The following is a 17,617-nucleotide window of genomic DNA, read 5'->3' on the forward strand; positions in this document are numbered from 1 at the left end:
AGAGCTGCTGTGTGACAGCTGTCTCTCAGCCACACTGTACTTGCCTCCCATTAAGGTCTTTATCTTAAGTGTCTGGTCTATATTTTAGCACGACAAAAATATAAACTTTGGAGATGGGAAAAAGTGGCTCAAATTCTACCTCTATCAACTGGTGTGACTCTTAGGCAAATTCTGTAACCTTTTGGTGCCTCCGTTATCTCATCAATTCATAATAATATTAGTAATCATTTTTTACTATTGGTATGATTATAATAAATAATATGGTCATTTACTCCCTAGGGATGTTACGACATGACATATATTATGTACCTGGGGCAGATACTAGTACATTAGAATATAACCCTCATGAGTTCGGGCATTGGATCTTCTGTTTGCTGCTGTATCTTAGTGCCTAGAGCAATGCCTGGCACATAGTCAGTGCTCAATACATAGTTGTTGGCAGAATGATGAGTAAACAGCAGCTATCATTATTGTTGCTATTATTGTTGTGATGTCATTGCTGGCACTTAGCCGGGTTCCATGCACAGCGATGATGATGTAAACTTAGATGCTTCCACTGTCATCCTTGGTGTATAGATTTACAGAACCAGAAAGCCATCTTGCAAAGAAGTCAGCAGGCACTGGTTCTGAGTAGGGAGGTAACTGTGGAGTACGTTTCTAGAAAAGCATTGGCGTCACTGGAAATAAAGTCACGCAATAAATTGCTTGTATTGAGAAAAGAAAATAAGCCATAACCGATGCTAATGGAATTGCCTGATTAATCATCCCCTGACTGATCGTGTCTCCTGATATCCTTTTAGGTTAATCCTGCCATATGAAAGGTTTATTAAAGGAGAGGAAGACAAGCCCCTGCCTCCAATCAAACCTCGGAAACAGGAGAACAGTTCACAGGAAAACGAGAATAAAGCAAAAGTATCAGGAACCAAACGCATCAAACATGAAATCCCCAAGAGCAAGAAAGAAAAAGAGAACGCCCCGAAGCCCCAGGAGGCCTCAGAGGTGAGTCGCTCTCCGCCCCAGACATACCACCAGGACCTGCCCCGCCTCAGGGTTTCCCGAACCCGGCACCCTTAGCTGAGACCTGCACCCACAGCTGTGACCCTACACAGCTGCAGTGCTACACTGAGAAGTCAAATCATCTCAGCTTCGCAATTCCCTCAGTAGTGGACCTTTCCGCTTCTTCCAGCGCTGAACGGCAGTTCGTGGTATTGAATGGACGATAGGATCCAGAAAGATGTGAGCATCCCGTAGGAAACGGATAGCGTCCAGTCCACCGACTCAGAGAGTAGGAGCCAGAGCTCCAGCTCTGTGAAGCCAGGGGACTCCAACATGAAAGATAGGGCTTTGCCGTTTCCAGCCAGTCTATCTGAGGAAATGGTGTGACTTTAAGAGTGCTCCATGGGGCCCGGTAGGGAGGGCCGTTGAAATTGATGTGCTGGGTGTCTGCGGGAAGGACATGGAAACTTTAGGGAGGCCTTTGTCTCCTGTAATGGACCTGTATGCAGCAGCCTTGGGTTGAGACCAGTTTAGAAACATCTTAAGCACATATTATTTATGGGGGAATTTTGAAATGGTTCCTCTGAAACCATTATTATCTCTCATGTTAACAGGTAGTTTCTGAACCTTTTAAAACAAGCCTCAGCTACCCGCAGCCCCCCACAGTTCCTTGGTAGAAGCCATTAATGTCAGCGCACAGCCAGTCATGGAGGCTGATCTGGGCTCTGTTTCAACATGAATAATAAAAACCCTGCTGCCCATAAAAAACAAACAACAAAAAAAACTTAGCAGCCACATTTGGAGACAGCATGTTCTAAGATTCAACCCCAGAGGGAATTTTGTTGCTGATATTAAACACCCCCTAAAAAATCAAGCTTATAATGAACACATAAGAGACTCCCTAATTAAACACTGGTTTAAAACACACACAACACAACACCACAATCTCTTACCTAGAATTCAACTTACCCCACTGAATGCTATGTAAGAAGATAATATTAATACGAAGATGAAATTTGTTTTTTGTTTCACAATTATTTTAAGCTCTAGAAATTACAAAGGTTGGGGGGAGGGGGGGAAGAGGTGATGCAGAGATTTCTAAATATCTGCAAGCTTGCAACATAAATAGCCAAAAGCAAGGAAATTCCAAGTGAAGGCTTGCATCCCATTCTTCCTTTACCCTGTTGGCCTGGTGATTTATTATGGGTTTTGGAGCAGTGAGTTCTAGTAGATACCGTATGTACAGCATTGCCCAAGCACCAGGGGGCAAACTGAGGACCAAGAGGCCAGCTGACCTTTGAACGGCTCCACTTTGGGGACAAAGTTTAAAATGGTTGGTTTGTAAATTGTGGGAGGAATCCTCAGCCCATGCCCTGAGCCCATCAGCTGAGGGGATGACCACTGTCAGGTATGGAGCCAGATGTCCTGCAGACCGTAGAAACCCTTAAAGCCTTTGTCCTGTAGATCCCAGCAGTGCCCTTCAGGGAGCTGTTAGTGTCTTGAGTATCAAAGATTATTATGATCAGGTTATCTAAACTACCTGGAATCAGCCCTGGCCAGTGTGGCTCAGTTGGTTGAGCATCATCCCATGCACCAAGAGGCTGCCAGTTCAATTCCTGGTCAGGGCACCAGCAGGAGGCAGCTGATCAATGTTTCTCTCTCACGTTGATGTTTCTCTCTCCTTCCCTTTCTTTCTAAAATCAATTTTAAAAAAACATTAAACTACCTAAGTGAACTCAGTAGAGATAGGAGGGCTTATAAAGCCCCTCTTGCCCTAGTGGGTTTGGCTCAGTGGGTAGAGCATCAGCCTGTGGACCAAAGGGTCCTGGGTTCGATTCCGGTCAAGGGCACGTATTTCAGTTGCAGGCTCCTCCCCAGCCCAGGCCCTGGTTGGGGTGCGTGCAGGAGGCAACCAATTGATGTGTTTCTCTCACATCCATGTTTCTCTCTGTCTTTCCCTCTCTTCCACTCTCTCTGAAAAAATCAATGGAAAAACATCCTTGGGTGAGGATTAAAAAAATAAATAAATAAAGCCCTTCTCATCAAACCCGATATCCTTGGATTGGATTGCAAGTTACCTGGTGGGAAGATACCACTTAACATACTAAGGGCAGATCAGAAAATTCCATCCTTCCCCTTTTTCTGTCTAGCTTTCAAAGACCTCCTAAACCTGTTTTACAATCAAAATCATGGAACTCCATGTAACTGAAGGCCTAGGTCATAGAAAGTTCATTGGAACTGAGTATCCCTGATAGCCCCTCTTCAAATTCCAGTCCCATCAGAAACATGACATTCAAGTGCAATGCCGTTTTCCCTGCTGTACTCATTTTTTCTCCATTTCTTGTAATGCAAAAGCTCAGGAGACCAGTGATGTTGTTAATGTAGAAGAAGTAATGATAGTTGTACTAAAAAGGCAACTACTAGTACAAAAAAATGAAAGGTGGCACAAAAAGGTTCTTAGGTATAACACAAATCTAAAAAAAACAGGGATATCTTTAAGTGGATTTAAGGAATAATACTGATTAAATGGATGTGTTTCCTTAAAATTTTTAGCCCTATGCATCCCTACACCAGCATCCCCAATCTTACCCGAAAATGCTACTGTGGTCAAAACTTATTTTCTTAACAAAGAAGAACAATGTTCGTGGAGATGAGATGGACGAGTTGGGGGGTGGGGGATGGGGAGGCGAAGACCAGTTCAATACAACTGTTTTGGGACTATTCTCCACTAAGACATGTCAGGACAGAATGACAGAAGTTTTTAAAGACCTTGTCCGTCAGCTGGGTCACAGATGGAAAGTTAAAATGACCTTCAAAGGTCAAAGTTTGCACAGCTACATAAAGCAATGAATGGGTCGAATTGTGCCCACAACTTCTATGAATAGGGACACATAAAGAGCATCCATCTCATGGACCACAATTTATTTCAATGAACAGAGAAGCTGTGTTTGTGCTGGCGCTCGCTGCCTGAATTTGACAACTTCATTTTCAGCTTTCATGGAAATGTAGCTTGCTGCAGCCTAGAAGGACTTAGAGCCCTCCTGTCCCTCAGGTAGTCAGGCTGATTGTTGCATCTCCATCATCTTTCAGTACTTCAGCTTATCTGCATGTCACATGGCACTGAGTAGAAATTACAAACACTTAAGCATCACTGATTTTATGCCTCCATTGGACACATTAGGACAAGATACACCCTGTCAAAGAACGGCAGGGAGTATCGGTGAGTTTGTTGATTGTTTGTTGACATGGGGGTGGTGAGATTTTTGAAAGAGAGATGCTTTAAAAAAAAAAATCTTTCTCCAAAGTGTCATAAAGCACAACATGTAATTTAAAACCCATTTGGATAATTGACTGATTTGACAAGAAGACAACCTCAGAATTAAACTATATATTAGACTCAAGGAGTGATATGATGGTATACCATCAGTACATAACACTTTGATAAGTGTCTCATAAGGGACTAAAGTGAATATGCATATCTCCCCTAATGTTTCTGTAATTTAGATTTCTTTGTTTAGAGCTATGATCAGGGAGTGATAAAGCTTTACAGAAACTAGGCGAACTGATTGACAAGCCTGTTTCCAAGAAAAACTGCTGCGTGTAATGTTCTATTTCATAGCAAAATGTGTCAATGCACTTGGCTTCCTTCTGACTGTCTTGCAATATTTTATCAGGTTTCTTCAGAGCAAGAGAAGGAGCAAGAGCCTTTAAACCAGAAGAGCATCCCGGAGCCTCCCCCGACAGCAGACACGAAGAAGAAAATGGAGGGGTACCAGGATTTTGCCGCCAGGCCCCTGGTGTCTGCAGCAGACCCAGAAAAGGAGAACACAGCAGATCAAAGTGCCAACAGCGAGAAGATGGCAGAGGAGGCGGGAGAGAAGGGGCCCTCTCCTCCGCTCCCGAGTGCCTCTTCAGCCCCCGACAGGGACCCAGGGGCTGGCAAACAGCCTCTCACCTCTCCCAGCGCTCTGGTCGACTCAAAACCAGAGCCCAAGCCCTGCTGTTTTACGGAGAGCCCCGACAACGAACCCCAAGACACAGCCTTCCCCGGCTTCCCCGCCACGCAGCCACCGCTGGCAAACCAGAGCGAGATGGACGATGACAAAGTGCCCGCCATGGCAGACTACATCGCCAACTGCACCGTGAAGGTGGACCAGCTGGGCAGCGACGACATCCACAACGCGCTGAAGCAGACCCCGAAGGTCCTCGTGGTCCAGTCGTTCGACATGTTCAAGGACAAAGACCTGACTGGGCCCATGAATGAGAACCACGGACTCAATTACACCCCCCTGCTCTACTCCAGGGGCAACCCAGGCATCATGTCCCCGCTGGCCAAGAAGAAGCTCTTGTCCCAAGTGAGTGGGGCCAGCCTCTCCAGCAGCTACCCCTACGGCTCCCCGCCCCCTTTGATCAGCAAAAAGAAACTGATCGCCAGGGACGACCTGTGCTCGGGCCTGGCCCAGGCCCACCACGGCCAAAGCGCCGACCACACGGCGGTCAGCCGGCCCTCGGTGATTCAGCACGTGCAGAGCTTCCGGAGCAAGCCCTCCGAGGACAGAAAGGGCCTCAGTGACATCTTTAAACATGACAAGCTGAGTCGATCGGATCCCCACCGCTGCAGCTTCTCCAAGCATCACCTCAGCCCCCTTGCCGACTCCTATGTCCTGAAGCAAGAAATCCAGGAGGGCAAGGAGAAACTCTTGGAGAAGAGGGCGCTGCCCCACTCCCACATGCCCAGCTTCCTGGCCGACTTCTACTCCTCTCCGCATCTCCACAGCCTCTACAGACACACCGAGCATCATCTTCACAACGAACAGTCCTCCAAGTACCCGTGCAGGGACCTGTACAGGGAATCGGACAACAGTTCCTTTTCTTCCCACAAACACCAAGAAAAGCTCCATGGAAACTATCTCTCGTCGCTGCACCTGCAAGACAAAAAGTCAGCTGCGGCCGAAGCCACCACGGATGACCAGCCGACAGACCTGAGCCTTCCCAAGAACCCGCACAAACCCACCGGCAAGGTCCTGGGCCTGGCCCACGCGGCCCCGGGGCCCCAGGAGAGCAAAGGCGTCTCCCAGTTCCAGGTCATCAACAGCCACAGTCGAGACTGTCACCCCAAGGCCTGCCGGGTGTCCCCCATGACCATGTCGGCTCCTAAAAAATACCCGGAGGCGCTCTCAAGGTCGGCAAAGCCCCACCATGTGAGGCTGGAGAATTTCAGGAAGATGGAAGGCATGGTCCACCCCATCCTGCACCGGAAAATGAGCCCCCAGAACATTGGTGCCGCGCGCCCCATAAAGCGCAGCCTGGAGGACTTGGACCTGGTGATCGCTGGGAAAAAGGCCCGGGCGGTGTCTCCCCTGGACCCATCCAAGGAGGTCTCTGGGAAGGAGAAGGCCTGTGAGCAGGAGAGCGAGGGCAGCAAGGCAGCGCACGGTGGGCGTTCGGGGGGTGCGTCGGAAGGCCACAAGCTGCCCCTCTCCTCCCCTATCTTCCCAGGTTTGTATTCTGGGAGCCTGTGTAACTCGGGCCTCAACTCCCGGCTCCCAGCAGGGTATTCTCACTCTCTGCAGTACTTGAAAAACCAGACTGTGCTTTCCCCACTCATGCAGCCCCTGGCTTTCCACTCGCTTGTGATGCAAAGAGGAATTTTCACGTCGCCGACCAATTCTCAGCAGCTGTACAGACACTTGGCTGCGGCCACACCTGTAGGAAGTTCGTACGGGGACCTTTTGCACAACAGCATTTACCCTTTAGCTGCTATAAACCCTCAAGCTGCCTTTCCATCTTCTCAGCTGTCGTCCGTACACCCCAGTACAAAACTGTAAGCCCGGCTCGGCCCAGCATCCCACACGGCGTGGCCAAAAGATCTTTACTCCTCCCTGGGGTGATGGCTTATAGAATTAGAAGTCCGTATTTCTTCTAATCTGGGGGTAAGATCAGTTCCAGCTGAAGCGGCCGAGCCGGGAGATGAACAGATCTGATTTTTCTGGGACGACACCAGCCTTGGCTGGTCAGTCTTGAGTCCCTTGCAACACAGATGCCCTCGCACCCCAGATGGTTCGCTTCGCACGGGGCTCGCGTGGAGCTGGTTATGCGCACCCAGGAAGAACTTAGAGGGCCCCGTCTGAGTTCCCGTGGCCAGGACACAACCTGGACAAAAAAGGGGCAGGCATTTCAAAGAAAGGGGCAAGGAAGACGGGCAGACATGCCTAGCGAGGCCCCTGTTTTCCTAAAACTCCAAGGTTCAATCAATGCAATGTATAGTGAAACTTCAATAGATCTTTCCTTTTGACACTATTGAACAACCCAGAGAAGTAAACACTGTTAAATTGACTGTATATATTTGCTTCTTAAAACTACCCGTATCACTGTTTGCTCACCTAATTTATATACAGGTAGTTCCATTTTCTCCCAGTTCCTTCTTGTCTTTTTATTTTTTTTTTTAATTAAACAGTATCGCTTTTGTTTGCAGGTCTTTTGTTTTTGTTTTTGTTTTGTTTTGTTTAAGACTGACTGACTATCCTAGTTTTTGAAGTGTGTTTTTAATCCTCCCCCCCTCCCCCCCACATCTTATCATTTTGAGCAGCTTTGGGTGGTAAAGTTAATTGTTTACAAATTGAAGCAACTGATTCTAGTGGAACAAATGAGAAAGAAACAGATGAGCACACCACAGTGCAAAGAGCGTTCCTTTGCAGATCCGCAACTTACGGACTTTGTTCCTCATTAATGGCATAGTTGAAAGAGCTTATACACTGCTTACCCGACCAAATGCTTTGCTTTGAAGTATGGGGTTATGTGAACATATCGAGCCTTGTACTTACCTTATCTAGGCTGTGAAACTGTCCTACATACCAGAGGAATCATAAAAACAAAAACCTCACTGGCAGCAAGCTGCTGAATAACAGCAGAGTCTAGAGGACATACTTGTGGGCTGCGCAGATATTTTAGGAATTTCAGAAATTAGAACAGGAGTCAAAATGATTTACATTGGTGTTGGCCCTGGTCCCTTTAAGCAGTCCGGGAGAGGGGGTTGGGAAGAGGATGGAACTTGACTCTCCAAAGAAAATGAGCAGCTGGAGGCCTATGCCCCAGGTACCTTCCCTGGGCCGTGGTCTTTGGAGTAATAGGTAATCGTGTTGCCTTCATCATATTGGTTTCTTGATGTTCCCAAGAAGACCCTTCCCGGCCACCTCTGTGGGGATCGTTGGCATACTGGATCACCCGTGTCAAAAGGAAGTCATCCTCTTCGGGTTTCTTGGGCGTGAGTTTTATGTTTAAGCAAGCACTCCCTTGCGGTGGTCGGTGTCATGTGTGTAACCACCTGGCAATATAGCCCGCTCTACCGTTTATTTCAGGGTTGGCAAGAAGCGGTCAAGCTGTTCAAGCGGTCAAAAGATGTGGAGAATGTACCTTGTCATTCTTGCCCCTTTATTCCACTTGCTGCCAAGAGGTAACATCAAGGTGGATGCATTTCCTAAGTGTGTTAAAGGTCGATCGACACGGAGCCTGATTTTCTCCTCAAGTCCCATCCCTGCTGATAGGAATGCTTTGATGAACTCCCCAGCCAGCCCTCCCCTCCCCCAACACTACTAGTAGACATTAGAACCATAGTTAACCAAGTCTTTTACCTCTGAGATATTTAATTCTATGAAAATTGACGACAATTTTCAACCTCTAGGTAACTCGACTGCAAAATAATCAAAACTGGGAAACAATGAAACTGCGGCTCTTAACCGAAGCCATGCATGCCGTGCATTTGTATTGAAATGTCTCCATGATACGAAGCCAAATATTCAGTGTAACATACTTACTATCCAAAGGTGGAAACAAAAGAATGTAGAGATCTAGTGTTAAGAGTTCCATTTGCTTCAATTAATTATTTACCTTCCTGTGGAATAATATATATATATATATTTAATAGAACCATAGATAGACTAGTAGAATTTAGATTATAAATGTGTGAGTGCAGATTATCCTGCTATTGCACAAGATAGAGGGGTGGGGGGAAGAATCTCAATTCCAGCTGGCAAAGCGCTAGCCAGGACCGATCTAAGAAAGTTGCACTAGATTGGATGGTCACAGAATCAGAGGACATGGAAGACAGAGCAAACTCCAGTGTTTCTGCAACCGACCTGGGCTAGATCAGACGTGGTTTCTCTGAGTTTGTTTCTCAAAGAAAATGGGGAGCCGTCTGTCCCTGGTGGAGCTCACCTATCCATTTGGAATATGGGGCATTTGTTTTCCCCACTGGGATGATTTCAGTCTGGTTTCATCATGTTGGAATTTGATCACACCATTTTCAAACAATGTCAACATAGTCCAGCTTTTGTTTTTCTCATCTCTTCCAAGAGGAGACGCACTGTTTCTGTCTGAGGAAGCTCATACCCTCGGCAAAACATCAGGACAAATACAGAGAAATGGGGGCACACATTCCCAACAGAAGCAGTGTGTTATTTGTTTTAAAACTCCGAACAGAGATCTTGGAAATCTTTCAAAAAGACCATTGAATTCTTCATTGGCTGAGAACTACATTTTAAAAAGTCTTAAATGGGGCTTTGTTTGCATTGTTTGAGTTCAAGGGGCCTTATTATTGAATGGAATTGCACAAGCCTTTCTTTGTGCAATCAAACCATTGTTATTGGTAGTTCTGTAAAGGAAACTGTGGAATCTAATTGGCAGTGGAGTCATAAATCTATTTACTGAGTGTGGCTTCCAAGAAATGTTGCAATTCAAAATGCACTAACTCCCTGATTTACTGGAGATTTGAAGAGTCTAAATAATGTTGTTTTTTTTAAAGCCTTTCCATGCAACTTCTGGCAACTCAACATAAGAAAAAAGAAAAAATAACCCAACCGAGTTTCAGAATTAAGTATTCTCCTACTAAGTGATTGGAACTTGTAATATTTGCCACAGGACTGACTTATTTATTTTCTAGCTAGAAGCTCTTAAGTTCACTTGTTTATCAGGGCATATACAGAAGGGTTTGTGAAAACTCAATGTTGACTTTACAACTTTCTGACCTGGTGCATGAATTCTCAAGTACTGTATTTCACTGTGTTGGTGTGTCTGATGGAAATTCCGAGGTGATCCCACAAAAATATTTTATGTAGTGTGCCTTCAAAGAGAACCATTTATTTCTCTTCACTCGTGTCCCACAAAGTCACATTTGGTGGTGGTCAGCCAAGTCCCATCTGGTCCAGTTTTACTCTGTTCCCAATTTTAAAGAGATATGGGAACAAGTTTGCCCTCGTGAGACCCACACCATTGCAATGATTATCTTGAGCACTTAAATTCCAGTGTTGGCTGTTGATGTGTTTGATATTCTGCTTGTCTCCCCATGGTTGAAATATGTCTGAAGAATAGCAGCATAATCTCTATTGGCTGTTTATACTTTTTTAAATTTTCCTGTGTTGTAAATATTGTATACTTTTGGTGATCCCAGCTATGTAACCTCTGCTCTGTAAGGTGATTATTTGTATATAGCAACATGGCCCAGTGATATTATATAGTTTCCCAATGGAGAGGTTATTGAGTAACCTTTGCATTAGTTTAAACACTACCAGAAGAATGCTGAGCCAACTATAAACACTCAATTTTGTATGTTTTCCAAATTGTACTTATTACTGCTTTTGATACTGTATTACGTGCCAATAGTTTCCCAATCACATAGCAGGCAAGAGATATTTTGTACTTTTTGATCCACTGTAATATTTAATAAAAAATGTTACTATCTGTTTCCTTTTGGGTCTGAGTGATCTGTCAGTTCTTCCTGAGGAGCCCGATGGCCTCCCCAGGGTACTTTCTACCCCATTGTCTCCAAACTGGATAACAGCAATAATAACAGTGGTGATGTTGGGGTCTGTAGTTTGTTGAGAACCTACTGATGTAGAGAGGTGAATCAACTTGCCCCAGATCACCTGATAACAAATTGGCAGAGTCAGGATTTGAACCCAGGGCTCTTTGGTCTGTGACTTCCTTTGTATACCATACTCCTCTCCTGACAGATAATGAAAATCACTATTTATTCAGGCAACAGAGATTTACTCACATCTCCATTGCCAGGCATAGTAGCTGGGAATACAATGGTGAGTGAAAGATGAATATTGTCTCAGGAGCTTATAAATCTTATGGGAAATTAGAGCTAGCCAAATAGTCACCCATATAAATAGAAAACCTCAGCCTGACCTAGTTCTGGGGGGAGAGAAGTGTGGTGACTAAAGTGATACATGAAGAGGAAGTGGTGACTAAACTGATAAATGAAGGATGAGTATCAGTTGACCAGATAAGAGGGAATTGGGGGAAGACTATCCAAGCACAGGTACCACAGGTGCAAAGACCCTGAGGCAGAAACACCTGTGGCTTAGTATAGGCATCAAAGAAAAAGCCTGTGTGACCAAAGCATAATTACAAGGTCCAGGGCGTGAGGTGGAGGTAAAGGTTAGAGCGTATAGCGGGGGACAACCAGGTATGCCCCAACAGGCATGTCTTCTTAATTCTAAGCAAAAGAGGTTTAAGCAGGGAGGTGGCCTGTTAGTCTCTTTCTGTGTTGCTCGCTGGCTGCTGTGTGAAGGCAGAGGGGGAGCAATCTAACGCCAAGATGGCGGTCATTTCAAGTGAGGCGGTAGAATGGGAGCGTAGACACATTTTAGAGGTGGTTGGAAGGAGGGAGGACCAGACTTGGTGATGGATTAAGTGGGTCATTAGATGGATACTCAGGAAGGATTGAAAAGCTAGGGGAAAGAGCGTATTCTGACCTCTGGTGATGATAGACAAAAGACTTCTGGATTCCTTCCCCTTAATCCTCTTCGTCCAGGCTTCCCCTGGGTTTTCCTCAGCTGATTATTAGTTGAAATGAGATGTTCACAAAGTAGCACCCTGTGTGCTCTCTTCTTTATGTGCCCCAGCGACTGCGGGGAGGGAGAGGTGGACAGACTTTGATGAGTGTGTTGGTTTACAGCGCACACCATCTAGGCAGGAGGGACTTTGAAGAGACAGAAGAAAATCAGCCACAAGCAAGCATGTCACACAACGGGGGTGAGGAGGGGAACACATTTTGATAAATGACACAAGACCCTTTTTCGTACCGTGGCTGAGTTCCTTAGGAACCCTGCCCACCCTCAGGCCAGTGGGAGTTGCAGCAACGTGTTAGGGGTCCCACCCTCTTCTTGTTGGCTGTCATCCCTTTGTTAATCCAAACACACCCAGCACAGGAAGAGCCCCTGGCCCCATGGTCTCCTTGCTCTCGTTCTGATTCATGTGTATTTCAGCATATCATTGCATCGCTGTGAGTACATCAAAAAGAATGTTCCTCCATCTATGACACAGTCAGCAAATATAGATCTGATACTTGAATCATACACAACAGGAAACATAATGATAAGTTATCTATTTTTACCAGGCCAAACTGGCAAATACTGTTGGGAAAGAGGGTGCTTTTGCTAAAGATGTCACTTACAGTGCAAAGGCAAGGAAAATGCCCAGGGATTTATTATAGGAAAGTGGCCAAAGTTGACAAATGTTTCAGGGCTGATAGTGACCAGGAAAGGGGTGATCACTGACATCAACAAGTTGTAAATGGCAGGAGGGGGAAGGGTGGTGGGTGACCTCTGGCCAGGAATATTTCAAAAGAAAGCGTATTCTTCAAGATTGACTTAGGGAGTATAGAAAATTGCATTAATCTGGGCCTTGCTAATTCAGAACTCCTGAATTTTGGAATCTCTAGGATAATTTCTGAGATAAAAAAAAAAAAACACACACCAAACAAACACATTTGTTTAACCTTCTTAAAAGAACAAACTATTTTAATCATGCTAGCCATAACCATGAGCATTCAACCAGCCCAGCAAGGACAAGGTGATCTGCTCCCAGAGGCAAGCATACAGGAACACTACTACTTTAATTAGTGTTGAAACTTCCTCCAGAACAGAGCTGTCCAGTGGAACTTCCTGAGATGGTGGAAATGTTCTATCATTCAGAGTTTTCCAACACTGTAGCTACTAGAAAATGTGGCTGTTGAGCCCTTGAAATGTGTCTAGTGCAATGAAGGAACTAATTTTAATTCTATTTAATTTTTATTCATTTAAATTTAAATAGTTACAGGTGGCTAATAGTTACCAAATTGAACAGCAAAGATCCAGAAGGTCCAATTGGCCAATGTGTGTATACAGATAGACTCAGTGACAGATAGGTCAATACCTGCACATAGACTTAACATAAACAATAAGGCAGGCAACATCGTGTCTTCTTGCCAAAACTTCATTAATCGATTAGGGGTGACTATAGATTTAACACTCTTTTTTCACACAGGATTTACACATCATAGGCATTTAAGTGCTAACTAAACAAACAAATAAATCATTGAGAGATCAGTAAGAAAAAAGTCTGGCCCGGCCAGCATGGCTCAGTCGTTGAGTGTCGACCCATGAACTAGGAGGTCATGGTTTGATTCTGAGTCCAGGCACATGCCCAGGTTTTGGGCTTGATCCCCAGTGGGGGGCACACAGGAGGCAGCTGATCAATGATTCTCTCTCATCATTGATGTTTCTCTCCCTCTCCCTTCCTTTCTGATATCAATATATATAATTAAAATCTACAGTTATGGCATTTTGTAATCCAGTCCTGCCTTTTATGTTGTCTGATTGTGTGAGACTTGAATGCAACTTCTAGAAAATCTATGCAACATTAGTGTGGCCATGTTTAAGCCACACTGCTTCTCTCCACAGCAGTTCAAAGGTTTTCTCTGGAGACTGGGAGAGTATTCAGCATGAGGGAGAAGGCCAAGTAGGAAGAGAGGAACCAACGGACTAAGAGTGGAAGAATCCATGATGAACATAATTTCAGTGTCCTGGTCCTTGTACTTCACACCTGGGTATGGCCTGCCACCCTGGCCCAGAAATTCAAGTGACCAGCCAAAAATGTTGGCGGAACACCCTAAGGTTGTTTGTAAATTAATGAGGCTTAAAAGAGAGAAGACTCCAGGAAATAGTATTAGGAAATAAAAAAAGAATGCAGTAGAGACTTTTTAAATTATTAGCGAATAGCATTTACTTTGAGCCTATGAACTGGAAAATTTCAGATGAAAGAAGCTGTTTCCTACAAAAATAGAAATTAACAAAACTTTCCCGTGAAGAAAAATAAAACTCAAATAATGATTTTAAAATATTTGATCAGGAGTCAAATAGTTCACCACAAAATAAAAACACAAGGCCCAGGTGGTTTTAAGAAGTATCAGAGAATTGAAAAGAGGAAAAGCTACCCAATTCTTTTTATGGGTTTATTTTTACCTCATTACTAAAATTAAAAAAGGATAGTGAAAAAGAGAAATAAGTATAGATCAATCTTACTTATAAAGCAGATGCAGAAAGACTAGGTAAAATATCAGCAAAATATAAAAGTTTATGTTTAAATATATACATTCATATAAACACATAAATATGCATATCTATGTGTGCATACTTATTAAATGGCATACGTATGTGAAACAATATTATATAATGACCAAGAAGACTTGATCCTAGAAATATAAAGATTATATTTACAACATTAGAAATTCTATTAATAGAATAGCATATAAAAGCCAGCTGGAAAAATATGAAGTTTGATCCACATCTCAAACAATACACAGAATACTAAAAAAAAAAAAAAAAAAAGAGGGAGAACTATTTTATCATCTGGAATGCGGAAATCCATTCTATGATTCAAAGTTTCAAAACTATAAAAGATTATCTAAATAAAATTTAATTATCTACAGGCAAAAAATAAGCAAATCCAAAACGCAAATGTTACTTTGGTAGTAAACATTGCAATTCATATCCCAAAGGGCAGATCTCTCTATTATATAAATGGGTCTTAGAAATCAGGAAGAAAATGGTGAAATGACAGTCAAATATACAAATCTGAAGTGTATAGTTCAATGAACTTTGACAAACATGTACAGCCATGTGACCATGACTGAGAACAAAATAGAGTTCACTTCTATTTTGGCAGAATGTTTTCTCATGATACTTTTCAGCCTATTGACCTACTCTAACCCATTTAGGCAGTCACCACCTTGATTTCTATCATCAGATTTGTCTCACTTGTTTTTAGCACTTTTTAAAAAATTGGGAGCACAAAGATATTTACCATCATGTCACTGTTTTTACTTAACATAATACTACAGGTCATTTTACCCAACAGATAAAGTATTAGACTCAATGAGAGAGCTCAGCACATTTGTTGGATATAAGGTTAAAATACCCAAGGCCATAACATTTTCATCTACCAGCAATAATTAAAATGATACTTAAATTTTTTTTCATTTACAGTAGCAATAAAACCAGGAGGTACTTAAAAATAAATCTAACAAAATAATTGGGAAAGTAATTTGGCAAAATCCAGTAAAGCTGTAGATGTGGTTACTATAAACTCACAAGAATACTCCCAGGCATATACTGAGAGCCCTCCTCACACTTGCGTGCAAAGGAGTAAGTAGGGTGCTGCTCGTTGCAGCATTGATGCTCATCATATACACAGAAACACAGGGACACAAAACAACATAAATGTCCATAAGTTGAATAATATACAGTCGGTCAAATGAATATGTTAAATGTCTATGCATCAATGTAAAGAAGCAATCAAAAAGGTAATGCTGGCCCTAACCGGTTTGGCTCAGTGGATAGAGTGTTGGCCTGCGGACTGAGGGGTCCGGGGTTCAATTCCGGTCAAGGGCATGTACCTTGGTTGCCAGCACATCCCTAGTAGGGGGTGTGCAGGAGGCAGCTGATAGATGTTTCTAACTCTCTATCCCTCTCCCTTCCTCTCTGTAAAAACTCAATAAAATATATTTTTTTAAAAAAGGGAATGCTGAGTGGGGAAAAAAAAACCATGTTGCAAAAGGGCTCATACAGTTTGATAAAAATTCAAAACATAATAGGGTAATATTGTTTATGGATATACTTAATGAATATATGAAGACAAAAACAGCAACACTTTAACATCAGGTTATTCACAGGAGGGAGAAGGAGAAGCTGATGGGGGAGGAAGAGGCCTTGAACTGCCTGTGAGATTTATTTCTTTTGAAATCTGGAGCAAAATGGCAGAATATTAATTTTTAATGAATTTGGGAGGGAAGAATGTGGTGTTATTATGATACATTTTTTGCATATTTCATTCACAGGTGCAATGTTCCTAGTTTATAAAATAAACTAATTGGCATGTAACATCACACATGGAGTAAGGACAGGTGGGTTTTCAGCCTCCAAGCCTCAGTTAATTCATCTTAAGTTGGCGAAACATAACCCCTGCCTCATCTCCTCTCAGAATTGTTGTCAGAAAATGAAAACAGTTAATAAGAGTGAAGTTCTCCGCAGCTAATACTGTTATTCTTGCTAACACTCACGATTGTTGCATCCTGCGACTCCGAGAGTCACCATTCACACGGAAAGTGCCAACTCCCTACCATTTGCCAGCTCCGAATCCTCCAATGCTTTAGCCCATGTGTTCCTCATCACAACCTAGCGATATAGGTACCGCGCTATCATCATTCTCATTTCACAACTACATGCAGGCAGAGAAAAGCTAAGTGCATGACCCACGGTTCCTGGGAAAGTGAGTCGAAGGGACAAGTTTGATGCAGGTCCATTTCATTCCAAAACCTCTGTCCCTGATCACTACATGGCTATTTCCCAGCCCAGGCATTCCATGTTCATTCAAAGCTATCTCCCAGCACTAGCCTGTGTATCAGGACTCCTACCTCCTCTCTTCCACCCACCTGCGGGGCAGGTGAGACTTTTTCCTGGTTGCCTAGTGCTGAGAAGCACGAGGAATCTCATTAAAAGGGTTCAGATCCCCCAAGAGCACATCATTCTGCTCCTTGGCTCTGCCCCTGATTCCTCCCCAGCTGAGGCCTGGCCCTTGGCCTCAAAGCCAAGTAGGGCTGGGAAGCAATTCTTACCCTTGTGCCCATGGGTTAAAGAGGAGCAGCCCCCTGATTTTCTTTTGGGGCAAAGCTTTACAGAGTTCAAGAACATGATGGGAATGATTTACATATTAGGCTTCTAACCCATGGCGGGGTGGGACGCTGCTGTGCACAGAGCAGCAAACAGGCCTGTCTGGAGTGGGGAGATCAGGAGAAGGCTGTGAAGGTCTCCAACTTCTCTCCTGAGAAACTGAGGCTGCAAAGTAATGGGATCAGGTGCTCCCTCCGTGTGTACAAATCACGTCATATTCAGGCAGTACAGTAAAACCTCGATATAATGGACTAATTCAGGTGGTGTCCATTAGAGCCAAAAATCCCTTATATAATAAAGTAGGATTTTCAAATGCAGATGTTAAAAATTTGGCAAATTCATTTACCTGTTTTCACTTATGTAAACACATTCATGTAATTAAAATTATGAAAAGTGTAATTTCATAGAAAAGTTTTCTGTACATATTGCTGTAATTTTAAATTTATACTGAATAGGTCTAGTAAATGCATGCATTCACCAGTCACGGTGAGTAAGCAGATGCACACGGTGGGGCATGACTCAGCACATGTCGGAATATAGGCCAGCACACCTTAAAACTGGTGCAGAAAATCATGCCCCTGGTGCGGTGTGATCACGTGCTAATCATTCACGGAAAATTGTTTACAAGC

At 43.7% G+C, this 17,617-nt stretch overlaps 1 protein-coding gene across 2 annotated transcripts in view; it reads left to right on the plus strand.

Moving 5' to 3' along the window:
* Nucleotides 1-10,737, plus strand: part of ARID5B (AT-rich interaction domain 5B) — a 178,292-nt gene extending 167,555 nt beyond the window's left edge. For both annotated transcript variants that reach the window (XM_006759374.2, XM_006759375.2), the window contains 2 exons: nt 801-999; nt 4,671-10,737. In XM_006759374.2, the coding sequence (XP_006759437.1) occupies nt 801-999; nt 4,671-6,824 (2,353 nt within the window). In that variant the 3' untranslated portion in view covers nt 6,825-10,737. The remainder of the gene's footprint in view (nt 1-800; nt 1,000-4,670) is intronic.
* Nucleotides 10,738-17,617: the final 6,880 nt, after the last annotated feature.

The sequence above is a fragment of the Myotis davidii genome, unplaced genomic scaffold, assembly GCF_000327345.1.
Source record: "Myotis davidii unplaced genomic scaffold, ASM32734v1 scaffold655, whole genome shotgun sequence".
Classification (NCBI taxonomy): Eukaryota; Metazoa; Chordata; class Mammalia; order Chiroptera; family Vespertilionidae; genus Myotis; species Myotis davidii.